The sequence below is a fragment of the Pagrus pagrus genome, assembly GCF_965226575.1.
Source record: "Pagrus pagrus genome assembly, chromosome: 5".
NCBI lineage: Eukaryota > Metazoa > Chordata > Actinopteri > Spariformes > Sparidae > Pagrus > Pagrus pagrus.
In genome coordinates this window covers 24,695,342-24,718,943 of record NC_140189.1, presented here as the reverse complement: position 1 = coordinate 24,718,943, position 23,602 = coordinate 24,695,342, and the positions used below count along the sequence as shown (strand labels likewise).

The following is a 23,602-nucleotide window of genomic DNA, read 5'->3' as shown; positions in this document are numbered from 1 at the left end:
GTAAGGCCAATCATTTTCATTCAGACACACTCATGCCAGTATACACACAAAATTGAAGAAAGGTTAGGGAACAAATCACGAGGCGTGTGAGGGTGTTTGAAATTAAACCTGACACTTAAAAAAGAAACATTAATTAACATCTTCTTTCAACAGAATAATAAGGGCAGCAGGCCAAGACAATGAATCATCGCTTGGCTGTGAAATTGGTCGAGGACAAATCCACTACTTAGAAGGTCCCTTTAAGTATGAAAATACAATTGGTTCAGTGCGCATGCTGTCTCGTGTTGTGCTAAATGTTTTGGATTTCAGATTTCTCCTTCGAAAATGAACAAAATTGCTAGTGTAACGCAGGTAACATTTTTCTGACCTCGTTAGTGTTATTTTTAGATTCAGGGCCCAAAGTTGAGTCAGTATGACAGTAGCTGAAGGGGGAGGCGAGGTTAGGGTTAGGGGAAAGGAGACGTCCAACCAATTAACGGTGAGTCCACAGTATGTTAATTAGGTTAATCGTGCCAGAACTACAAGTTTGTCTGTGTGTGTGTGTGTGTGGTCATGGGATAGTAAGCAAAGGATGTAGGGAACTGCGTGTACACATAGGATTTATTAGTGGCGAGTGGAGTCATTTTGTCCTACACACTCTGGCTGGCAGCCACGTAAGCACACACACACATGCATGCTGTGTGAGTGCACATCCACATCTACAAACGCACACACACACACATAGACTCCAGACAGTAAGGTGCATCAGACACAGGTGCAGTGCAACAGCTGTTACTGAGGAAACCAGTCCATCACTATAATGAACATTATCCTGCAGTATTAATCACCTGTACCACACACACACACATACACACACATATACACACATACACACACACACACACATATACACACGGACACAAAAGCTCTCAGGCACGCAGGCACACAATGTTGTTTGGGGCCACCCAGCAGATGTGCGGCTTGGCTTGGTGAGTCAGAAATTATTGGACAGGGAAAGCAGTGAGTTTCAGGCGGGCAGCCCTACAGAGACGTGGAAATCTGCCCCATGTCAAACTGTAGCAGAATTAATGACAGAAACTGTGGATATGGATGTTCAGCGGAAAGTCTCACAAACCAGAGAACCAGACACTGCCCACATGACAAATCATCACTTGACAAATTGTTTCTTTGTTGGTGCTTTAAAGTCAGACTGAGAAGGACCGACTTGAAAAAAACTGAATTTAATTTGAGAGAATAAATACATAAAATATAAGTCACTTGAATCAACAATCGCACAGAGCACAAGATGACAAAAAATACAATTTCCCAGAGTCTAAGTGACATCTTCAAAGAGGAACTGTATTTTAAATATAGCGGGAATGTCAAGGCAGCTCACGATTTGAACTGATTCTGAATCAGAGGGCTACGATTATTAGAGGTGTGAATCTTCACTGGCCTCACGATTCAATATGATCACATTACGATTCAGCTGTCAACAATTCGATGCATCTCGATGCATGTCGGTGTACGGCATCCTCAATGTTCTACATTACTGCACATGGCTACTTTTTCATCATTTAAATTCCCCTTTTATTCAGAAAGTCCTTCCAATAATCGGACTACAGCAGTCTACAAAATAAAAGCTGCATCTTTTCAAAACATTACAAAAACAAAACATTTATCCATCTGCAGTGCCTTACACATTTGTTTAAATCTACAGTAATATTGTTTTTACATAGCAGCTTTAAGATATGGCATCTACTGACTCTGCTGCACACACCTCTCTCAGAGTTGGATGGCAAAGTTGACAGTGCCTCCTCTGGTCTCGGCTGATTAGCTGGGCTTGCTGTAACAGCTATTATATATGGCTGCAGAAGGTAGCTTCAGGTGGAAATGGCTAACTTGATTAGTAATTGTTGTGAGGCAGAAATCTTGCTCAGTGTGGGTCTGATCCAGTTCGTGCTTCCTAGCAAGTTCAGAAAATCCGATTTAGATTTGTAATAATCAATAATTGAAATAAAGAGATGAATTTACTTCTATTACCTTTGTTCAAACTTTACCAACACTCTAGAAGTAGCCTGGCTTGGAGCATAAAAATGATGAACAGGTTTACATCTGTTACTTTTCACCATCTAATTGGTTCAGCTGTAAAGAGCTTACAGCCCAGTCTTACAAAATCATTACAGGCGATCATTTCAGCCAGGAACACTCTCATCATAGGTTTAACCATTTATTGCAATAAAAAATGGAATACAGTTACGCTGTTGACGCAGACAGCTCCGCTCTTAAGATGCTTACTGAATTGACCAAGCAGCAATGCAAGCCACAACAGGGAGCGCAATGCAGAAAACCCCCTAGGATATACAAGAGAGAGCCTTGAGGAAGACCATGAAAACAGTTTAACCTTGAGCCTTGATAGAAAATGCAGCGTGTGGCAGTTTGAATAGTAGCTGTTATGAGCGAGGAGGTGAGCCATATTTAAATGGTCCGCCTTATGGGGAGAATAGCTGTGATTGGTGTGAGACTGATTGGTAACAATGATTCAATCAGCAGGCTGTCTGCTGATTACAGCTGGGGCGTATGACTTCCGTGTCCTGCATGAACTAATGCTAAGCTTCATAATGTCAAGAAATTGATTTTAAACTTTGACTTTTGTGCATCGAGATTTTTTTTCAAGAGAGGAATGTCAATAATTTAAGGATCTATGTGGCTGGGGTGGGTGTTGGTGTCCTTTTGGTTCCATGCAGACACCTCACTTTACCAATATCACTGATGGATGTTTCCAGTGTAGATGCTTTCCATTGCTCCTTTGTAAAAATGTACAAGAACTTGGCACGCAAATTTAAGTTTCCTAAAGATGTCAGAAAATATCTGATTCAAAATAACGATCAGGTAATTGAAAAACTGAGTAATTGTTTCAACTCTAATTTTAATACAGTGTAACAACTTGTCAACTTCAACTTCTTATCTTTCCCATTTTATTAAAAAGTGTCAAGTCACTGACAGGTAACTATGTATTCAGTGCTGTCAAATGTTCAAGTGAAAAGCTACAATTTAGAAAATTAACACTGTCAACTATGAAGACACTTCCATTACAATAGCTTTGATCAGCATCCACTTTAAAGCAAGACGGTACGTGTTTGAACAGCTAAGACAGCTGAACGCTAAATGTCTCTCCTCTCCAGTCGGACTGCTGGGGCTGCTCAAGTGGAGGACTCGGCCCGAACTCCTCAAAGAAAACCTGGAGAAACTGAAAATCATTGATGGCGAGGAGGTGGTCAAGGTCAGTGGTGTGAATACAAGTGTGTCTTTGCGTAAGTAGTCTGGCGTGTGTGTGTGTGTGGTCTCGCTGGGCCTCTCATTTATCTCAATATATGTGTGCAGTTTCTGCAGGACACCCTGGATGCCCTGTTCAACATCATGATGGAGCACTCTCAGACTGACGACTACGACATCCTCGTGTTTGATGCATTGGTGAGTGTGTGGTGTGTGCGTGTTGACAGTTGCAGATAATTTCTTGACAGGTTGTCTGTGTTTGTTTTGAGTCTGACATCTTTCTGTCTACCTGTCCACCTTTTTGCAAATAAACACGTCTATCAGATGATTGTACAAAACTTCTAATCTGCCCTGTAAATGTCTACCTCTCTGCAAACATGTCACTGTGTCTCTGTTTCTCCATTCGGTCCTCCAGATATACATCATCGGTCTGATCGCAGACAGAAAGTTTCAGCACTTCAACACAGTGTTGGAGGCCTACATCAAGCAGCATTTCAGCGCTACACTGGCCTACAAGTAGGTTACTGCCTGGATCACAGCTCACCTCCTTTTATCTCGTTCTGTCATTTCATATCAACTCAACAAGCCGTGAATTAATTCAGAAAAGTTTGAAATTGTGAAATGATATACAGGATGTGTATTGAGAGAAACCAAGATTAATATTTTGTCCAGATACACAAGATGGCATCATCTAATATGCAAAAGAAAAAGCAATTATAAGCTGTAACTTTCAAAATGTCCTGAACCCAATGAAAAACAAGAACACTACACATAATCAAAGTATGGTTGCAAGAAAGTGAAAACCATTGGAAAATAAAAGATTTGCCATTTAGTAAAATAAAAAAAATATTTTTATTCATTTCATTACTATAAAACATATGAATTTGAATACCTGTTGCAAATTAAAATTGTGGTTTTCTTAGATGACCCTGTCCAGTCAGTGATGAACAAGCAATTGTTTAGTCTTTGAATAGACATAGAAAGTTTTGCAAAAAAATCCGAACTTCAACTCTGAAGGCCAAACTTATAACTCAAATTCATAACTAAAAAAGTAGGTGTTGTGAATTTAATAGAAATTTTACATGAACTTTTGAAAAAGTCCTAAATTGGGGTTGAGTTGGCATCGAATGACCCTTACAGTTTGTTTTGTATGTATCAGATTTTAATAAAAACATGTGATGAACAAAGTTTACAGACATCAGAATTTGACAAAGAAATGTACCTTTTAATTTACATTTAACACATTTTGCCTGGGCATATATTTTGTGCAAGAATAGAAACTGAAATTCCTTTTATTACTTCCCCTAAAGCTCCTAAAAGGAACTTTAATATTGTATTGATTCTAGTTTTGATTTTATGTCTTGTTTAACCTGGATAAGTCAAAATCTAACCTGCTGATGGGCTTTAAGAATAACTTTGAGTTATACAGAAATAGCCTCTCGCCGATGGCCTAGTTTTCTTATGTAGGTCATTAAGAGGGATCACTATTAAATTGAGATTGTTTCATAACCAGTTAAAAGTTATTTGTAGTACTTTTACCATTTGTAAATAGGCTACGTTACGCTGTCTACATGCCATCACTGTAGCACAGCACATTTGAGAAGAGTCCGCACGTTCAAGCCTCTCTCTATTTTTAATTGTTGTCTGTGAGCTTCCGTAGAGCCTGCTAGTTCTCATTATAAAAGTTGTCAGTGTCTTAACAGTAATTAACCTTGATCCGTGTCTCATGCTGTGCCGTGTTGGATCCTTGAATTGGTGGGAATTAGGCCTGGAAAGTCCTTGGATTTGATGTTTAAAAAGGTGTGGGAACCCCGTAATGTTTTGAGAAAGCGTATTGAACCTGCCACAGGAGACTTTATGATCAGTTAAACTCACTGAGTGTGACTGGCTTTTTAAAGTTGAAATAATTTTACTGTGGGCTCCATAAAACGCCAGCTGAGCACTTCATTAAGGTATGACCTTAGGGACGCGGAAGGACAGTGTTTAATGTCATATCAACAAACACGCCATTCTTCGTCTGTGTAAAAGCGTTAGTATCAAACTTGTTCTTGTTTGCTATTCAAATGAAGGATTACATGATCTTTCACAAGCCGACTCTCCCTCCTCTGGGGAATTATGAAATATTTAAATCCCTGTCGGATAATTTCAATAACTCTTTGTCATCAAGCCAAACAAACAGACTGTTTTGTGGTTCCTAGAAAGTTGGTCAGAGCTGCCTCAAATACAATACAGTACCAGAAAGGTATACAAGTGTTAAACCTGTTGTGCCAACTGGAATGCAATGTGAAGATCTGTTGTTAAGTGGCCAACTGCTGCACTGTATCCAGCTGCCACTGGAGGTCAGGGTCTGTGTTGGCCTTTGGAGCAATTGACTGAGCAAGATTAGAGTAAACTTCTTCACTGTACACCCAGCTACCCGCAGCTTTAAGCCTGCTTCTCTGTGGAGTTGCAGCTAACGCACTCAGGCGTGCTCCCCAAACTCTTCTGTCTTACTCTCTGATAATCACTTCACTTGATTCAGTGGGCGCTCGAGAAAACATTTGTTTGCACTGCCGAAGCTTCGGTTAGGAAATTAAAAACTCCTCCTGCTCCCCTTCTCCCCCTGAATCGTCTCTGGCTCTCCCCTAACTGCTTCTCCCCCTCTCAACCACCTTTGCCCAATTATCCCTGCCACTCTTGAACTGCTGTCTCCTCTTCTCTTCATCTATTCATCTGTCTCCCCACAATCACTCCATCCCTCCCTTGCCAGTGTGTTGGTGTTCACCCTCTTTAAGAGGGTCACTGCAGCTTAACGCCTGTCAGCCCGGGGGCTGTTATGTAAAACTCTCTAACTCCCTCTCACTACATTTTAAACTCCCTATCTCTTACTCTTATAAAAGAATAAATCCTCCTGTGCTTGCCTTTAAGCCACGCATCAAAACAAAACCTGGGAAGACTGAATGGTAATAACGTGGGTAATATTTTTAAGGCCCCCCTATCGAAAGTGCGGCCAGATTAGAGTTCATCTTTTAAGGGGACTTTTATTGTCTAAGAGGATTTTGTAGTTTTAAACCAGTTAGTGGGCGATCCCCTGTTGCCATTTCATGGAAATGGAGCCATCACAAAGCCAAAAGTCTTAACCTCTGTAGGCTGCCAGTATCGTTTAATGTGTTATAAATATGCTAGTTTTGAGTGCCATTGAGATAATGCAGAGGGAGATTGGGCAGAGAAATGCTGGTATGTCGTAAACTTAGACTGAACTCTCTGCCACCCACACCTCTCTCCAACTGTTTTGACACACCGGAATATTTATGTGTGTGTCTAAAGATGCCTTTGGGCCGCCCGTGTCGGGAGAAGGATTTTTTTTCATCATGCATCAGAGGGCAAATAAAAATGTCTGTGAGCTGTGTGAAAGGTACATCTGTTGAGGTGTGAAATACTATTTTGCCATTTTTCCATCTTCACCCCCCCTCCCTGTCGTCTTCTTCTTCCTCTGTCTCGCTCTTTCACTTTCCCTCTGTTGCAATCTGTCTTTCTGCTCTATGGAAGTGAAAAATGGAGTTGGTGATTAACTTTGCAACCTGTGGAAGATCAGAGGAGGAAATGACAATTCTGACTCAATGATTTCTTTCTTCCTTTCTGTCTCTCATGATTTTCTTGTCTTGCTTTCTCCCTCTCTCTCTCTCTCTCTCATATCTTTCTCTCCCAGAAAGCTGATGTCGGTGTTGAAGAGATATCTGGATGTGTCCAGTCGAGGGGAACAGTGTGAGCCCATCCTACGAACCCTCAAAGCCCTGGAGTACATCTTCAAGTTCATCGTCCGATCGCGCATGCTCTACTCCCAGTAAGTTTTTGTGTACCTTTTTATAGACTGATCATTAGAATAAAGACTTCTAATTTCCTCTTGAACTCACAATTATGTAAATAGAGACTCTTGAAGGCGCACACACAGAGCCCAGTGACACTGCTTTGCCAGGGTAATCGTTTTTGACAGCTCGGGGAGAAAAAGAGTGCTGATTACAGCACTAACGTTGCTAATAAGCATTGATGATGAAGTGCATCGTCCGAATGAGAGCTAATGACAAGGCAGGGCTGCTGAATGTGCAGCCGGAGAAACACTAGACAGACAAAAGTTCCTGCAAGGGAGACTTATGACACCCACTGCGCTGAGGCGAGGGCTGCACCGTAGGATAAGTGTAAACACCATTTATAACTGCGGCGCAGAGGTGGATGCTGGCAGATCGAAGACATGATCCATAACTGTGTCAGGTGCCTTGTCTATAGGTGACTTGGATACCTGTGTGTGCTTGTTCACGTATGAATGCAAGGTTTATGTATGAATTGTTATGGGTTATCTGCCTCTAATAGGAGCAGTGCATTAGTGGTTGTTTATTTGAGTTAGGAGGGGATCTGTGTGTGTGTGTGTGTGTGTGTGTGTGTGTGTGTGTGTGTGTGTTGTTGCGTGTATGTGTTTGTCATTCGACGTCCGTTGGTCAATGAGGGTCTGTCCTCTTAATCTCGTGGAGGGCATCGCGGGTTTTAATTGTTTAAATTGCTGTGTTTGTTTATCGATGTGGTGGGTGTGTTTGTTTATTTATTCATAGTGAGGATTTGAGTGGATGCATTAGCGCGGTTTCCCAAGTGGGGTTCAGAGTGTGTGTGTGTGTTTATGTGCATGTTTGGGCATTTGCTTGTACACAAGCCGTCAAATGAACATTAAAGCATGCTGCTAAGTATATATCTTTCAGTGTGAGTTTGTGTGTGTGTGTGTGTGTGAGCATCACATTATCGCTCCACTGCTCCTGGATTGACTGAGCTCCAGTTGCCAACCTCCCCTGGGTATCTCTGAACCGATAAATCTCACTCTGCTTCTCTCCTCTTCTATCTGTCGTCCTCCAACTACCTGCAGCTGACAACTTCAACTTGCTCCACATCTAAAGTTTTCTCATCAGATTTCTCCTTCTATAAGGCCTCGTCATGCCAACAGACAATCGGGTATTCAAGGGAGCCACCTGCACTGTAGGTGCATCTGCGAGGCTTCATCATCATCACCATCAAGACCAGCAGTCATAAATAGTTAAACAGGCGCCATGGAAGATTTATTAGCTTGTCAAATTGGCTTTGTGTTCATGCAAAGTGCATTAGGAGCTTGATGTTTACTTGAGAAGTATGTAAGGCAGGCTGTACCAGATTTTGCTCTTTCCTTCACCTTCTTTCTGTCCTTCACGCCCTGTAGCTTTCATTACTTCCCCGTAGTCATCAGTTGTATCTGTTTCTTTTCCCTTTCCCCTGAGCACCTGCCATGCTCTACATTTCTCCTTTGTGTTATCCTCCCCTTGTCCTCCTTCTTTCCATCCCTCATCTTTAAATTTCACCTTGTCTCTTTCCTTCATTACGTCTCTTTTAAATTTTTCACACCTTTTCCAATGGAAGCACATTTCTTCTGAAGACAAAGATCCTCACTCATTGATGGGAAAAGGATATTGTTAATTATTAATTCTTCACTTCTCTGTCCTATGACATTATGATATCTGGGCTTTCTAATTTTGCTAGACATTTTGTTATTCTCATCATTTTGAGATCACTTCTCATGATAGGAAGACATAATATCTTGTAATTTTAATAACAAAAGCGCATCTTAAAATAATGAGAAGTAGCTCATCATAACATGGAGACATCTGATTACAGCGGCGCATACTTGCTTTACTCTCTTCAGTCGATCAGATACAGAAATACCAAGCTTCGCCGACCAAACAATAATATGTAAAATTCTTGCTTAACACAATGATGCTGATTAGCCTGAGGGGTCTACAGTGTTTGTTTGCTTGTCTGCATGAATAAAACTCTTAAATAAAAAATAGGATTTAACAATTCTCAATGTAATCGTGTGACTCATTGCACCACTCTTACATTTTAAAAGGTTCACTTATCAGTCTTGGAGGAGCACTTAAATTTTAATTATATCATTTCTGCTGCGTCACAGCAATGCTCGTCACTGCACCACTTATTTACTCACCCGTGTGTCATGCAAAAATACCTGCATTTCTAATTTAGCCACCCCGGAGGAGAACCTTGCATCTCACTGATTAACTGCAGCGCTGAACATTTTTTCGGATTGGTTCAGGGAGGAACTGCGATTGTGATTCACAACAACATGACATTTTTGACTGATTTGCAAGACAGTCGAGTTCATAATTCATAAGGGACATGTTTACTGTTGCCTGTTGGTGTCTCGAGCGCTCCTCTTTCTGCACTTGCTGTCCTCCATTCTTCAGAGCTTTCCTCGGTGTCCCTCACTCTTTTCCCTCCCCTCTGTTGATAGCCTTCCCTTCATCCCTCTCTCTCCTCTCCATCTGTCTCCAGTATTAGTTTGCTGAGCTACTATGACATATTTGTGTTGTTGTGCTCATGAGTGGGTATTAAGTGCCTGTGTGTGTGTGTCTGTGTGTGTGTGTTTAGATAAGTTGCCTGTGGTCATTTTTAGTTCCACATACATCTTTTGAGTTGGATTAAAGTGGTACTCTACAGACTGTAAAATGCATTACCGTGCTAATGGGACGCATTTTAGTGAGTGGGGAAAAAACAGTCATCACACGAGCACTGACCCCGACACATGTAAGCATCGTCTCTAATGATAATAACAATAATAAACTTTATTTATACATCACCTTTCAAAACAGAGTTTACAAAGTGCTTTGACAAACAAGCAAAAACAGGAATCTTAGGAAGACAATAATACAGAATAAACACTCAACAGTCAAGCCAAACACAAGGAAATCTAGTCTAAGGTGAGTTAAAACAAGAAGGTGGAACATAAAATGTAAATGTAAGAACACAAAAATATGATTAACTACAAGTAAAAGGAATAAAAGCGATAAAACAAGGCAAAATTACGGGAAAAGAAACAAAAACAAAACATCAGTGGTTCTCAAAAATGGGCGCCAGACCTCCACTCCAGGGGCGTGGATGGCCTCATGCTGACCTTGACCTTGACCTCTGATCTTTATTTGGCCTATAAAGCGGGGCATGACAGCAAAAGTTTGAGATCCACCGCCCTACACACACAACCACGCATTCACACGCACACATTCATGCGCAGACAGGGCCGGCAGATTAAGCAGGACAATGCGACTGTAATCATAACTGTACTCTGCAAAGAGCCCTGTGATAATACCTCTGTGTGTTACCGCCTAATCCCTCCCCCCACATGCTAAATTCGCTGTGTGCCACATGCTAATCCTTCCCTCCAGCACTCATGACTTCTATTGTAATTAACAACTGCACAGCTCCAGTGAATCACACAGAGATAGTGAGGAGACAGGGGAAGGAAAGGGGTGGAGAGATGGATGAGAGAAAAGTTTGCGAGGGGTGGAAGAAGTACGACTGGAGGGATGGCAGAGGAATGAGGGGGTGTTGTTTATGTGATGGGAATAGCAGCAGCCAAGATAACCCAATTTTTTAAAGTTGGAGGAGGATTGTTGTAATCACAGCAGTCGGTGCTCATCAGTGTTAAGTTTTCCCCGTCAACGTCACACTGCATTATTTTGCTGCGTCACTTTAATTAAACATGATGCATTGAATTACAAGTACGTGGTTCAGCCCTTATTTGGTACCACGGCCTTTCAGCTTTTATTTGTGAAACGCAATATTGACTTGAGGCTTAAAGTGTAATATAGCACCATGTTGAATGCATTTTGAACCATATTATTGGCAGAAGAAGTGAGGAACTGCAGCCACTTCAGTCAATGCCCTATTTCCATAAAAACACAACAATTTAGGTGTTATTTTACTTGATTCTGGATTACTCTGAGTTAGCACCGAGAGAGCTAGCGCTGGCTTGTTGAAGATAACTTCAAAAACATTATCATTATCAGCTTGGAAATCACTTTAAACTCTGATAAAAAACAACTTCTGCAGAATAATTTATATCCCAGTGGAGTGGAGAAATAATAGAATATGTAAAAGCTGGAAAATAAGGATAAATGTGGCTTCTTTATAAAATGTATGGCTCGGCTTAAGGGCTGCTACACATACCCTGACCTGTTAGAGGCTACCTGAACTACCTTATTTCCCATGTAAGACGAGGCATCAGCTTATTATGCATGATGATCCCATGGGTTATGCACTTTGATTGGCTAGAAATATGAATCATGTAATGAACTTAAACCTGATTCAAGTGATGCAGCTGACAGATGAACTGAACCCTGAATGAACCGTCCATCCATGTACATCCACGTTTCATTTTTTACATCGTTGTATTAAATTGAATTGAATTGCTAACTCGTTTTTTGCCAAACACTCAATAATCTTCCCATATTGCCGTTGCAGAGAAAAATGTTCATATGTCTCTTACTGTCTGTGTTTATATCCAACTTGAGCTTCTCGTCAGCTATCCTTGTTTTGACCCTTTGTCTCTCTCTCCCTCTCTCCTCAGCTCAACCCCTCACTTATTATTCTCATCTTTCAGTTCATTTCCCAACCTTTCCTCCTTCATTCTTCTCCCCATTTCCCTCATCATGCCATGTTTTCTGATATTTGCCCTGTGCTTTCTACCTTTCTACCCTTTTCTGTTTTCTCAGTTGTATTTCCATTAATTTCCCCCTGACCCCCCCTCTAGGCTATACGAGGGGAAGGAGCAGGCAGAGTTTGAGGAGTCGCTGAGGAGGCTTTTCGAGTCCATCAACAGTCTGATGAAGACGGACTACACCACCACTCTGCTGCTCAGGGTAATCATGCGCATGCACCCTGCACCCATATGTTACCAACTAGGACTCTTCTTTACATTCTTCTCAGCTGAGTCTTCACCCACTTTCTGCCCCTTTCTGCTTCTTTTTCTGTTTTGTTACATTTTTTTATGTATCATGTTCCTGCTTCTGCTCATTCTCCTCTCTCAATCAGATTCTTACCAACATCTGCTGCTTAATGTCTTCCTGTCATTCTCTGTATTTACACCGGGGCCGACCTACGAACAGGTTGAGTCACTAAAATTAAGGTGACAGACAAATGGCCCTGTGCAAAATAAAAACAATCTTTTCTCACACTTGCGATGGCAGACTGATGGCAAAGTCACCTTCTATTCGCCAACAACTTTCGCAGGCTTTCAGGTTCCTAATTTTACGGTGTTTACTTGTGGCGTCTGTGTGTCATCAGGTTGCTGCTCTGAAGTACCTGCCAACGGTCCTGCATGATGTTGAGAAAGTGTTTGATGCCAAACTCCTCAGGTAAGCTTAGCTTTTAAAGACACAGACACACAAACACATACACCAGTGCCTTATCTCAGGTCTGATTCAGGGACACTGACGGAGAGGATATACGAGAGCTTTCAGCTTAGCCCAAGTTTTCCTCCTGGCTTTGTTCAGTGACCCCTACCCTTCTGTCACCCACACATTGCATCAGGTCGAGCTTTCCCTTCTTTATCAGGCGATAAAAATCTCATCAAACTGACATATACACAAGGACACACACTCAAACACACTTTGCACCCTCTCCATGTGCCCCTGAGTGAATTGACAATTTCAGCCAAACCATCAAACAAAGGACATTTGGACCTCTTCTCTTAGGCTTATTTTCTACCTCCCGAGGAGCAAAACTACCTGGAATGGCTTGTTTAACCTCTCTGTGACCCGGAATCAAGCTTACAACGTACTGTTTAGCCCAGGAAATGACCTCACTGTATATATTGCACCAGCTGGGATCAAAGAAATTTCAGGCACTTTATTTGTCCTCTAGCAATTTCACAATCCATTATCTTGGAATGATCTTGTTACTTTTCCCGAAAGAAGATGTTAATTGATGTTTTCTTGACGTGCCGCGCAATTTCAAACACCCTCATCCCCATAATCTCTCTTTTCACCTCCCTGTGACCCGTGTGTGCTTTTGCGTGTGCATATGTGTGTTTGCGGATCATCCACATCTGCCGCTCCAGTCGCTCGAGTGGCTCACTGTCAACACGGCATCACAAAGGTGTCACACCAGACACACAAGCAAATGCACACAGGTATAGAGAGGTGATGAGGTGCAGAGAGTTAAAAATCAGAGCACACATTCTCACTTTCTGTCATTTATTTTCTCTTTCTTCCCCCTACACACGTCCTCTCTACTTCTTTACACACACGCACAAACATACTCTAGCGATCTAAACTTGAAAGTAAGGTCCCCGTTGCATTCCTGATCAGAATTGCCTCGGGCAGAGTTTGCGAACGCGAGCTGTGTGAATTACAATCTGTGCATGAGGTGGACATCAAAGCTTTGTCTCATCTTCTGTAAAGTTACATTCCTTGTAAACTCACCTGTAGTGTGATCAGCCGAGTGGTACAAGCACATGCATTGTCAGCTATGTGTGTTTTTTGTTAGCGCTCTGTGTCCTTTGCATGTCCATGTGGGAATAGGCTGACATTTTTGGTTTTAATTAAATTCAGCTCAGATGATTAGTGGGCCTGATGAGTCTGCGCTGAGCCTCTGTGCCCCGGTGTGTCCTCGTGACAGCTAATGCGCACAAAAAGTACAAACCTTTTTGTTGTGTCTGGGTTTGAGACCAGAGGTGATGCATTTCATTCTTTCATACCATTACTGAAAGTGCTTCCGCCACCTGTGTGGCATAATTTAAGGAGACAGACAAACAAATGGAGACAAAGGGTTCGCCATGCTCTGAGCATTCAATCTTTCTAAGTGGCATCGGGGCTTGCAACAAGCCTGTTTAATTATTCTAAAATTGAATTTGGGCCGGAGGATGACTCAAACCTGTGTCTTCATTAAAACGTATTTAGGCTTCGGCTCATTTGTTTTCATGCAGCATGCACCGCTCTGCTCATGTCTATGCTGCACCATTCCTTTTAGAGGCTGCATGCTTTATGACCTTAAGGAGTTGATGTTTTGAGCTTAACTTACAAAAATATGGTTGTGTTTTCAATCTTTAATCAATAACATAGTGGGAATATACAGGTAGATAAATATATTTTTTAGTTGAAATTCAAAACGCATACGAGAATCTGCTGAAAGTGAATCTTGAATATTTATTGTGCTCATTTTCAAGAAAACAACCGTGTTGCTCTTCCTGTATAATGACCTTGCTGATTATTTATTCCTATTTCGTTTTCTCTCCAGTCAGTTGCTGCATGACTTTTATTCCTGCATCCCCCCTGAGAAACTCCAGAAGCAGAAGGTGGCCTCCATGACTGAAATCGTCAGCAGCCAACTCTTCCAGAGACAAGGTGTGTCATTTTCTCAGCACTGAGCTACTGACTAGTAGCGGACTTAACGGCCGTGTGAAGAACCAATCACATATGTACCCAACAACTGCCAACCAACAACTAAAATGCTGTGGAGCATTAGTTGCTTCTCACTTAAAGGTCGAGATCACATTAAAAGGTCTATTATACAGTGAGTAATTCCCGCCCGGCGACAGGACCGGGCAGACAGCTGTTCCCACTGTACTTTATGACCAGTAAGGGAGTTGCTTTGCTTTAAAGGTTTTATCTTGATATGGCACAGTAGATAAAAAGTGTGGTGCTAATACTGTAAGGGGTAATGTTCCATTCCCTGTAGAGCAATCCAGTAAAGCACTCTGGATAAAAGCATCAGCCAAACGGTGAAAGGACATACTGGTGTTTATGCATTTTATTTAGTTTACTGGCACGTACACACACATCCAAGTCAAGTCAATTTCATTTATATTGAATAAAACTGGCCTGTCACTTCACATCTTTTGTCAAAGTATTTACCCAATTTACCTTGTTATTGTAAAAAGAAACCTTACAATTATTTTCTGTTGACATCAAGAAAACAAAATTAATGGTAACACACAATTTCCATACTGTTATGTTCACCTCCACTGACTATACTGATTATAATCAGTTCAATGGACCCCAGTCAGATACCATCTTATTACAATCAGCACAAGTGGCGCCTAAAAATGTACTCCTCCACTGACGGTAGGTCACTCTGAGTCACACTTGCTGAGATTAAACAGTCTTGAGGTTAACATAACATTGACCTAAGCAGATATTTGTTAGTCACTGGCAGTTTTCTTTTGTCCTTGCGGCATCGACGTTGCTCCTCCAGCCAGACTGAAAATGTCCATGAACCTTATAAGCAAGCGGATGATGAGTACACCGTTCACGCCTCAGTAGGTGTTGGTGGTGAATATAGAGAAAGATAAGTGTTATCCATATCAATGTCACAGGTGATGCCTGCCCTCTGCCAAAGGAGTAGAAGTAATATCACCTAATGTTTGAAGAAGATAAGAGAGGAAGTCTTTTCAGAACGCTGCAGTTTTATCGTCATTAACGTGTCACTGTGTGCCTATTCTTCTTTTGAGTGATTTTCACTAGATTGGGCATAATTGCCAGTGACACCTGAGTTTGTCTGTGTTGTACCTTTTAAAGTGCACTAGACATCAATGATCACACACTCTACGCTAATCAGTCCACCCCCTACCTCTGTTCAGCTCTATTATGTGTGTCTAATTTGCTTGTAGTGGGCTGATAAGTGGTGGTTTCCCCTGCACAGGAACACACAGTGATGGATAGAGTGGGCTTATGTTGTGCTGCTGTATAATACAGACTCAATAAGGGGGCCCATAATCGGGCCTCTGCAGCGCAAACCGAAGAATTGAAAGTAGACTGTGAGTGATTGTGGTAGACCAAATTTGGTTCGAGACAGAAAATCGGTCTGAGTGGCACTGAGATGGATCCATGCTGCGCTATGCTAGACAGATTCAGTCACAACATGGGCATGGCCCCATGTGTGCATGAATGCATTCTCATACAGAACCAGCAAACACATTTGTATGCATTTATTTCAGAGCGACTGATGACACTATATCTGAGTGTGAGTGTGTTTGTGCAGTGGTGCATGCTAAATGTGTGTGTACCCACTGCCTTGAATGTTGTTTTTGCCCTGTGTAGCAGTGGGTCCTTCATTAGTCAACCACTGCCAGCCAAGTCAGTAGCCGGTCCAGGATACGGTCCTTTGGTATTGATCCTGGCTCAGATGATTGATTCCCCAGAGGGCGAGACGACAGGCTCGGCCCTCTGGCTGGCTGTCAACGTGCTCAGAGTCACACTCTGTCACCAGGGGAGTAAGAAGAGAGGGAGGAAGGCGATGAAAGTAACAGGAGAGCGAGCGATGGCGGCGACAGGTAGATGGAAAAAAAATCAAAGGAATGTAGGGCATCGCGCCAAAAAGCTATATATCAATTTTTGAAAAGAAAGACCTCTGAATTACCAGTCAATATGTGAAAAACGGATGACTGTCCTCCCACTATTTTGAAAGCAAGAATTTTTAAATTACTTTCAGCTCCATTCGTAGCTTGTAAAGTGTTCTGAAATCATGCCAAGAGGTTCATGCCACTTTGAGTGTTTGTCATTTTTGCAATGTTGGAAGTCTTGAAATAAAACTCGTCAAATGCAAAAATGATGGAGATGGAGTCAGGGAGAGGTTGCGGAGACACCAAGGAGATAAGAACAAACAGAGGAGGAAAGGATGGAAAAGAGAAAAGAATTGCAATGAAGCGAGACAGAAAGAGGAGACGGGGAGAATCGTGCGAAACAAGAAGGAATTGAGACCAGGAAGAGACGAAAGAGGCACGACATGATAATTGTTAGAGGTGGGGCAGAGGCAATGGGAAAGATGGATGACAGGGGTGTGTGAAATAGACAAAGGCTGGTTGAAAAAGAAGGAACAAGGGATTTGAGATGATAAAAAGGGAGGAGGTAACAGGTGGATGGGGATGCTGAGAGAAAACTAAATAGCTTGGGGAGAGTGTGTGAGAGTAAGAGAAAGACTGGCCTTGTTTTGCTATTTAACAGCCTAGAAGTGATTAAAGTTTAAGGCCTGCTCACAAGCAATCTATCAGCAAACCTGCACGGTGTTGGTCAGCAGCACCTAGCCCCCCCCGTGCTCTCTTCTCTCCATCCTCTGGTACAGTGCTTATTTATTTATTCGTTCATTCAAACATGGGTCCATCTCATCTCGATCCCTGCCTCACCAAATGAGGACTGACACTCAGTCTAATTGAGATGCATTTTAGCATTGGGATGCTAATCAGAGGCCTTGTATGCTAGGGTGCCATCCGCCCAGGAGGCTGAAATATGCAGCAGAGTTAAATTATATATTTATAATAGCTAATGGCCCCCGGTGTCCTATCACTGCACTGCAATACATATTTAATAACTACTACCTGTCTGTCTGACTGTCTGTCTGAGCGAGCCTGCCAAGCTCAGCCTCCAGGGAAAAATGTCAAGCCACTGACAGTGTAGGAGAGCTTAGATGATGGAAGGAGAAGGTGTGTGCGTGTGGTTGTGTGTGTGTGTGTGTGTGTGTGTAGCATATTTATTACATACTGGGGACCTTTTCCAGTATACAACCTTGTTGGGACCAGTAGGCTCATGGGGACCAAAGACTGGTTCAGTGAGGTTTAATTTAGGGTTAGGCATGAATTTGTTATAGTTTAGGATGGCCACAATGAATGGAAATCAATGTAAAGTCCTTACAAGGTGTGTGTGTGTGTGTGTGTGTGTGTGTGTGTGTGTGTATATGTGTAAGAGGAGGTCACTTACTTCCTCGTGTTTGACAGAAAGTGAGAATGAATGAACCCAGGAATCATTACTTTTGGTTGTTATGCATTTCTCACTTATAAGACAATTTGATACGTATTCAGATACATGGGCTACGATACGATTCAGGTACGATACGATACAATTCTTTGTTTCGTGTAGACATTTTCTATTATGAATTAGAATACGCTAATTATATAAAAGTGGCATTGCTTACCTTCAGATAGATATTTCATAAAGCCAGGGAAGACCAGGGAATCCTATTTATTTTTCTTACTATTCTGTATATCTTCTGTATAACAGTGTGCAGTATGGTTCAATTCAGTGCATAGTATCATAGTATGTTTCAGTAGAAAATGACAGTTAACAATGTGCAGTACTACCAGCAGTCACAGAATACAGTTAATGATAGCAACATGTTCAAAAGCAGACAGGTCGTAAGTCCTGGACAATAAAAGAGGCTATAGATGTCGTGATTAACTTTGACATTGCTGAGGTGTGGCTGGAAAAAGTGTTTAATCTCTGTGTCTCTGTCTTGCGTGTTCCTGCTAGTGCTAGCTTTACTAGCATCCTCGTCGTCTGCACAAGCTTTACAATGCTGTCTCACCAGATTAACGCTAAGATACTTGTACTTAAACGCTGTTCTACAGAGCTTACAAATGTTCTGCTTTTTGTCCAACTTTACGTCCTTCTTATAAAATCCAAATCTCATAGATAGATAGATAGATAGATAGATAGATTTGGTGGTACATTGTAAATCTTACTGGCGTTGTTGGACATGTTGCTTTTGTTTCCTTGGAAACGCTACGCTAATGTTTCTGTGCCTCAACTTGCGAGAGTCTCTGCTGACCTTTGAACTTTCATGAGCCTGTGAAGACGCTGTGAGGAAGTAGCAGCATAGCAGCTTCACTCAACCGATTCACAACTTTAAAATCGGGCCATCGACCAGTTGACAGTACATTTAGATAGATCGATCCAGAGGTCCACGTGTTGGTGTAGTAGTATCTTTAATTTTAAAACTGATTTCTGATTCATATTGGTTCATTTTTACACCCCATAGTTGTTACTGTATATTAAAAATCCTGTGAATAATTTGTCTTTTAGATGCAAAAACAGATAAAAAATAATAATAATAGAAAAATCGAGGTGATAATTGGATTATAAATGTACCAAGTGCATGCAACCAGAACATATTTGAACCCTTCCTTGTTTTTTAATCTCATTTTTTATTTACTGGAGGTGCATAATGAGCAGCACATTTGCGTCTGCTTCACAGTTTTCCCTCACACACTGCTGAGGAATGTGATGTCCTCATTGCAAGAGGACATTGTTTACTGCAAACAAGGTTGGTCAGCATCCTGTTTCTGCAGGAAACACCAGAACTTGTAGGTGTATGGGGACTAAAATCTGGATTAGAAAGGTTTGAATCTGCTCCTTTCTTAACAATTACTTTCACTGTCGATAAGTTTCTCGATTAATTGATCAGTTGTTTAGTCCATAAAATTGGACTAAACAACGACATCACTTTCTTTTACAAAGGCCTGGATGATGTCCTCAAATGTCTTGTTTGTCCACAACCCAAAGATGTTCAGTTTACCACATAAAAGACTAAAGAAATCAGAATATATTCTCATTTGAGAAGCTGAAATGAAAGATTGTGTAATGTGTGATGTGTGATTGTGTAATTAATTGTGTAAAAGTAATTGACAATTAATTTAGCGTAATAGTAGACAACTAATCAAATAATTGTCTAATCGTGCCAGCTCGAGTAGGACTGTTACATACTTGTATGTAAGGGTTTTTTTGCCGTTATTCAGTAGGACAGCAGTTGCTATTTTTGTAATGAGGATTCTTCCAACTCTGGTGTGTGTGTGTGTGTGTGTGTGTGTGTGTGTGTGTGTGTGTGTGTGTGTGTGTGTGTGTGTGTGTGTGTGCGTGTGTGTGTGTCCAATTTCCTGTCCATGTGCTTGGCTTCCTCATGACTGGTTGCATCCATGGGCAGCCTTTGAAGGGATTGGATTTTTTTTTTCTTGCTCAAAAATACTCTGATTTATTCAGCATACGCTCCTGGGATTAAGGATCTTGGCAAGCGCATACTGTATACACACACACAAACGCACACAATGCGGCCATATGGGGGGTGGCACGCATGCACAGATACACATGTGTGTTCTGTCATATGGGTTAATCTGGTTTTGAGACAAAATTAAATTTACAAGGCGCATTATGGCTCAATTTAGGCAAATTATAATGCTGTCAGGCAATCACTGTGACAGATTGAGAGCATCAACACTGATAAAGGGGCAAAACGACGGGAGATCAGGGAGAGCAAAGGGCAGAGGGACAGAGGGATGAGTCTGTCATTTTGTTTGCCCACTCATTTCCCAAAGCTGGTCAAAGTCCCTGATTCAATCCACTAACCCTCTGTATTTTCTCAGCCAGTCTGCCATTTCCTCTCCTCCATCTGTACAGCTGGAGAAAAAACTGCAGTCATGTCACTCGTCCTGTATCTTAAACAGATTAAAGGAAACCCAGATGTTTTAGTTTCTTCCTGGTCTCTAATGCTGTTGTAGGATTTATTGTTACAGCTAAGTATCTCTATAACATGTCGTTAAAAAAAAAAAAATCAGAAAGAATGCATGTGCATTAAGCAGTTTTTATATCAGTTCTTATGAACAGCAGCAATGTCATTACCTAAATTGCTTGCAGTTTACCGCAGCGCATTATACAGTATTGTTGACGTTGTTCACACCCATGTCCATATTTCCTCCTGCTGTGATTACTTAACAGATTCATGTCAGTAGTTTATGAATATGGATGAATGATGTGCTGTACATTTATTATCGTCAGGATTTAATCAGTGCTGAGTGATCTTGGTTGTCCCCACATTCTCCACCAATCAGTATTAGTGACAGTTCGCTTTGGGCTCCAGTTATAACAATACCGAGCGTGGTTTTCTACGTTTGGCTTCCAAGGGAGCTTTAGATGACAAAGATATTACCGAGTAACCAATTAACCGATGAACTTCCTTCCTCTATATGGTCTAAATTGTCATTAGGCCGTGTTAGTATCTCACTACATCTCCTGTGAAAATGTTTTTAATAGTGTAAAGATGGTATGTGATATATGGGTGCCCAAGGGTCAGCAAGTGTTTGCATGCGCCACAAGGGATATGCGTTTATTGTTATGCATTTCTTCTGGCCTTTCTCACAGCAGCTGGTTAAGCTGTAATTTCAAAGCTGTCAGCTTTACTGCTGCTCAGAGTGTGCAAGTGTGTGGTAACAGGTTGCTTGGTGGTCCATTAAGCCCCTATGTGCCTTTATGCTATCCTCCATTATATAGACATATTAAGGGACAGACATGTGAAGCATAAAAAGCATTATATGGCTGCTGTGTCTCCTCAGGCTGGCTCTAAAGTCCTTCTCTCTGTCCTGCTTCTTCTTCTTCTTCTTCTTCTTCTCCAACTTCTTCTTCTTCTTCTCTTTCTTCTTCTTCTACTTCTTCTTCTCCATCTTCTTCTTCTTCTTCTTCTTCTTCTTCTTCTTCTTCTTCTTCTCCTTCTTCTTCTTCTTCTTCTTCTTCTCTTTCTTCTTTTTCTACTTCTCCTTCTTCCCCCTTCCCTCTCCTCTAATATCTCCTTTTCTCATCTCTTACCTCCTGCTGTGTCTTGTTCTAATAAATTATTTTATGCCGTGTTACAGTAGTTTAGCCTCTGTTAGATCACATTAAAGTTCATGTCACGCCTTACAGTAACTGAAATTGAGATCACGCTCACAAACACCCTGCAAAAACAGTCTGCTGTACTTGTCAGACGATTATGAATATAAATTGGGTGCAAGAAATGGTGTGTGTGCATTTGTCTGTATGTTAATATGTGTGCTTGGGTGTTTGACAGCAATCCTGCCACAAAGGATTTTTGACTGTTGTTTCACAGGCAGACCCAAAATATCTTAACTTCCCGTCGAGCTGTGGGTCGGTTCGTTCCACAAGGTTAATGAAAGAAGAAGAGAGAGAGAGGTAGTTTCTGTCATTCATTCAGAGTCTGCAGAGACTGCAGTTTGGGAGGTTGTGGATGTAAAAGTGGGATGGATGAGACTAATGGCGCAAAGTGAATGGAGTTTAATCATTTTGGGAAATGCCTCTGTCTCACACTCTCCTTCCCTCTCATTTATATTCTGATCCATGCTCGTGTCTGTGGGTTGATCTCGATGGGAACTGAATGCAGACAAGGACAGTAGACGGACACAACGGTCATTGTATCATCACACCTGCCCGTTCATTCATTTGGTACAGATGTGAGACAGCTTGGTGCTGTCAATAGCCGGCTCTCCACTGCACAACGAAGTGTCAGGTTATGGCAAAAAAACATTTCTGTGACTCTGTGGAGCTTAATGATCCCTGTCGTGCCGTCAGGTCATTATACACCAGAAGCGATAACAGTGGAGTGGATGGCATTGAAGATATGATGACAAACGATTTCAACATTTCACTAAATTGGAGATAATATAAAGAATAAGTGGATAAAGATTTACAGATTGAGCGTATGTATCTCAATCGTGCTCGTCCTGTTATCCAATCTGAACAAATACCAAAAAACTGATGTCAGATATAGGTTTAATCAGAGCCGGCAGCTTTGTGATATATTACCCTCCCATTAGAGGACACTGGGAATAAGCCTGCCCATCAGTCAAAGCAGTGAGATGGTTTGCCGCGAGGCATTAATCTACCATTGATCTGCCTCAGCTAAATTGATCTAAAACACTGGTGCGACTAATCCCACCAACACACTAATTGGTCAATCAATTTAATGGTCATATGGAAAACGGGCCAGAGGAGGAAGGTAGAGATGATGGCTGGCAATTAGCGGGTGGCTCACAGACAGAGGCTAAGACAGGTGGAAAGAAAGAGAAAGATAATTTACACGCTGTTTGAAGCAGAGGGTGAAATAAATAAAAGCCGCACCTCGAAGCAACACTCTAGGGGATTACTGGAGCAGTAACAACAACAGTATCTCGTACTTGTTAGCCTTCCAGCAGATCTTTGTTTTTAGTGGTAAATATGACAAACATGTCCAGGTCTGTCTGGACAAATGAGCAAATATCAACACATACAGACAGGTGACGGCTTAAAGCAAGAACCGGGGTCGAGGTTTGTGAACACACTTAATTTTGGGTTTTAGTTTTGTTTCACTTACATATGAGTACACTGTTTTAAGAATCTAGAGAAGGTTCTCTGGGTCTTTTAAGAACATTTATTGGTTGTTTTAGAGGTTTAATAAGTCATTGAGGAGGTTCAGGAATACCTGTAGGAGGTATCTTGGGATACTTTTTGTAACAGATGAATTTATGGTATGTTTTAGGAAGGTCTAGTGTCCAGTGAGCAGGTCATATCATACTTTAGAAGTTTGGGAGATTTTAGTGGCAGGTCCAAAGGTTGTCATAGTCTTTGAGAATGTTCTGAAGGTTCTTGGGGTCGTTAAAGATGTTCTAGTGATCAGTAAAGAGTTTCCACAGTGCACAGAAGTACACAACTCTTTATAAAAGTGTAAACGGCCACCAAGATTCATTGTAATTTGATCACTGAAACCGCTGGTCCAGGTGGTCAGGGACACGTTTGGCGACATGGACGTCATCATTGCAGGACGTGATGTTATCATAGTGACAGGACACCGACTGATGTTTGAAACAACAAGAAGCCACACCATGCAGAATGGACTGTCTGATTTCCATTTGGTTCACTGTAATGTAAATTACGTGTTTTGGCCCTCTTACGAGCCAAGGTAAGCAAGCAGCAGATGTTTATGAACACACTGC

General features: G+C 41.6%; 2 protein-coding genes across 2 annotated transcripts in view; one reads left to right on the top strand and one right to left on the bottom strand.

Moving 5' to 3' along the window:
- Positions 1 to 23,602, top strand: part of dock2 (dedicator of cytokinesis 2) — a 105,949-nt gene that overhangs the window by 13,410 nt on the left and 68,937 nt on the right. The window contains exons 18-24 of the mRNA XM_084353531.1: positions 3,165 to 3,262; positions 3,364 to 3,453; positions 3,671 to 3,771; positions 6,944 to 7,078; positions 11,852 to 11,960; positions 12,385 to 12,455; positions 14,338 to 14,444. Of these exons, the coding sequence (XP_084209657.1) occupies positions 3,165 to 3,262; positions 3,364 to 3,453; positions 3,671 to 3,771; positions 6,944 to 7,078; positions 11,852 to 11,960; positions 12,385 to 12,455; positions 14,338 to 14,444 (711 nt within the window). The remainder of the gene's footprint in view (positions 1 to 3,164; positions 3,263 to 3,363; positions 3,454 to 3,670; positions 3,772 to 6,943; positions 7,079 to 11,851; positions 11,961 to 12,384; positions 12,456 to 14,337; positions 14,445 to 23,602) is intronic.
- Positions 15,383 to 23,602, bottom strand: part of insyn2b (inhibitory synaptic factor family member 2B) — a 46,052-nt gene continuing 37,832 nt past the window's right edge. Inside the window, exon 4 of the mRNA XM_084353533.1 lies at positions 15,383 to 15,456. Within this exon, the coding sequence (XP_084209659.1) occupies positions 15,453 to 15,456 (4 nt within the window). The 3' untranslated portion in view covers positions 15,383 to 15,452. The remainder of the gene's footprint in view (positions 15,457 to 23,602) is intronic.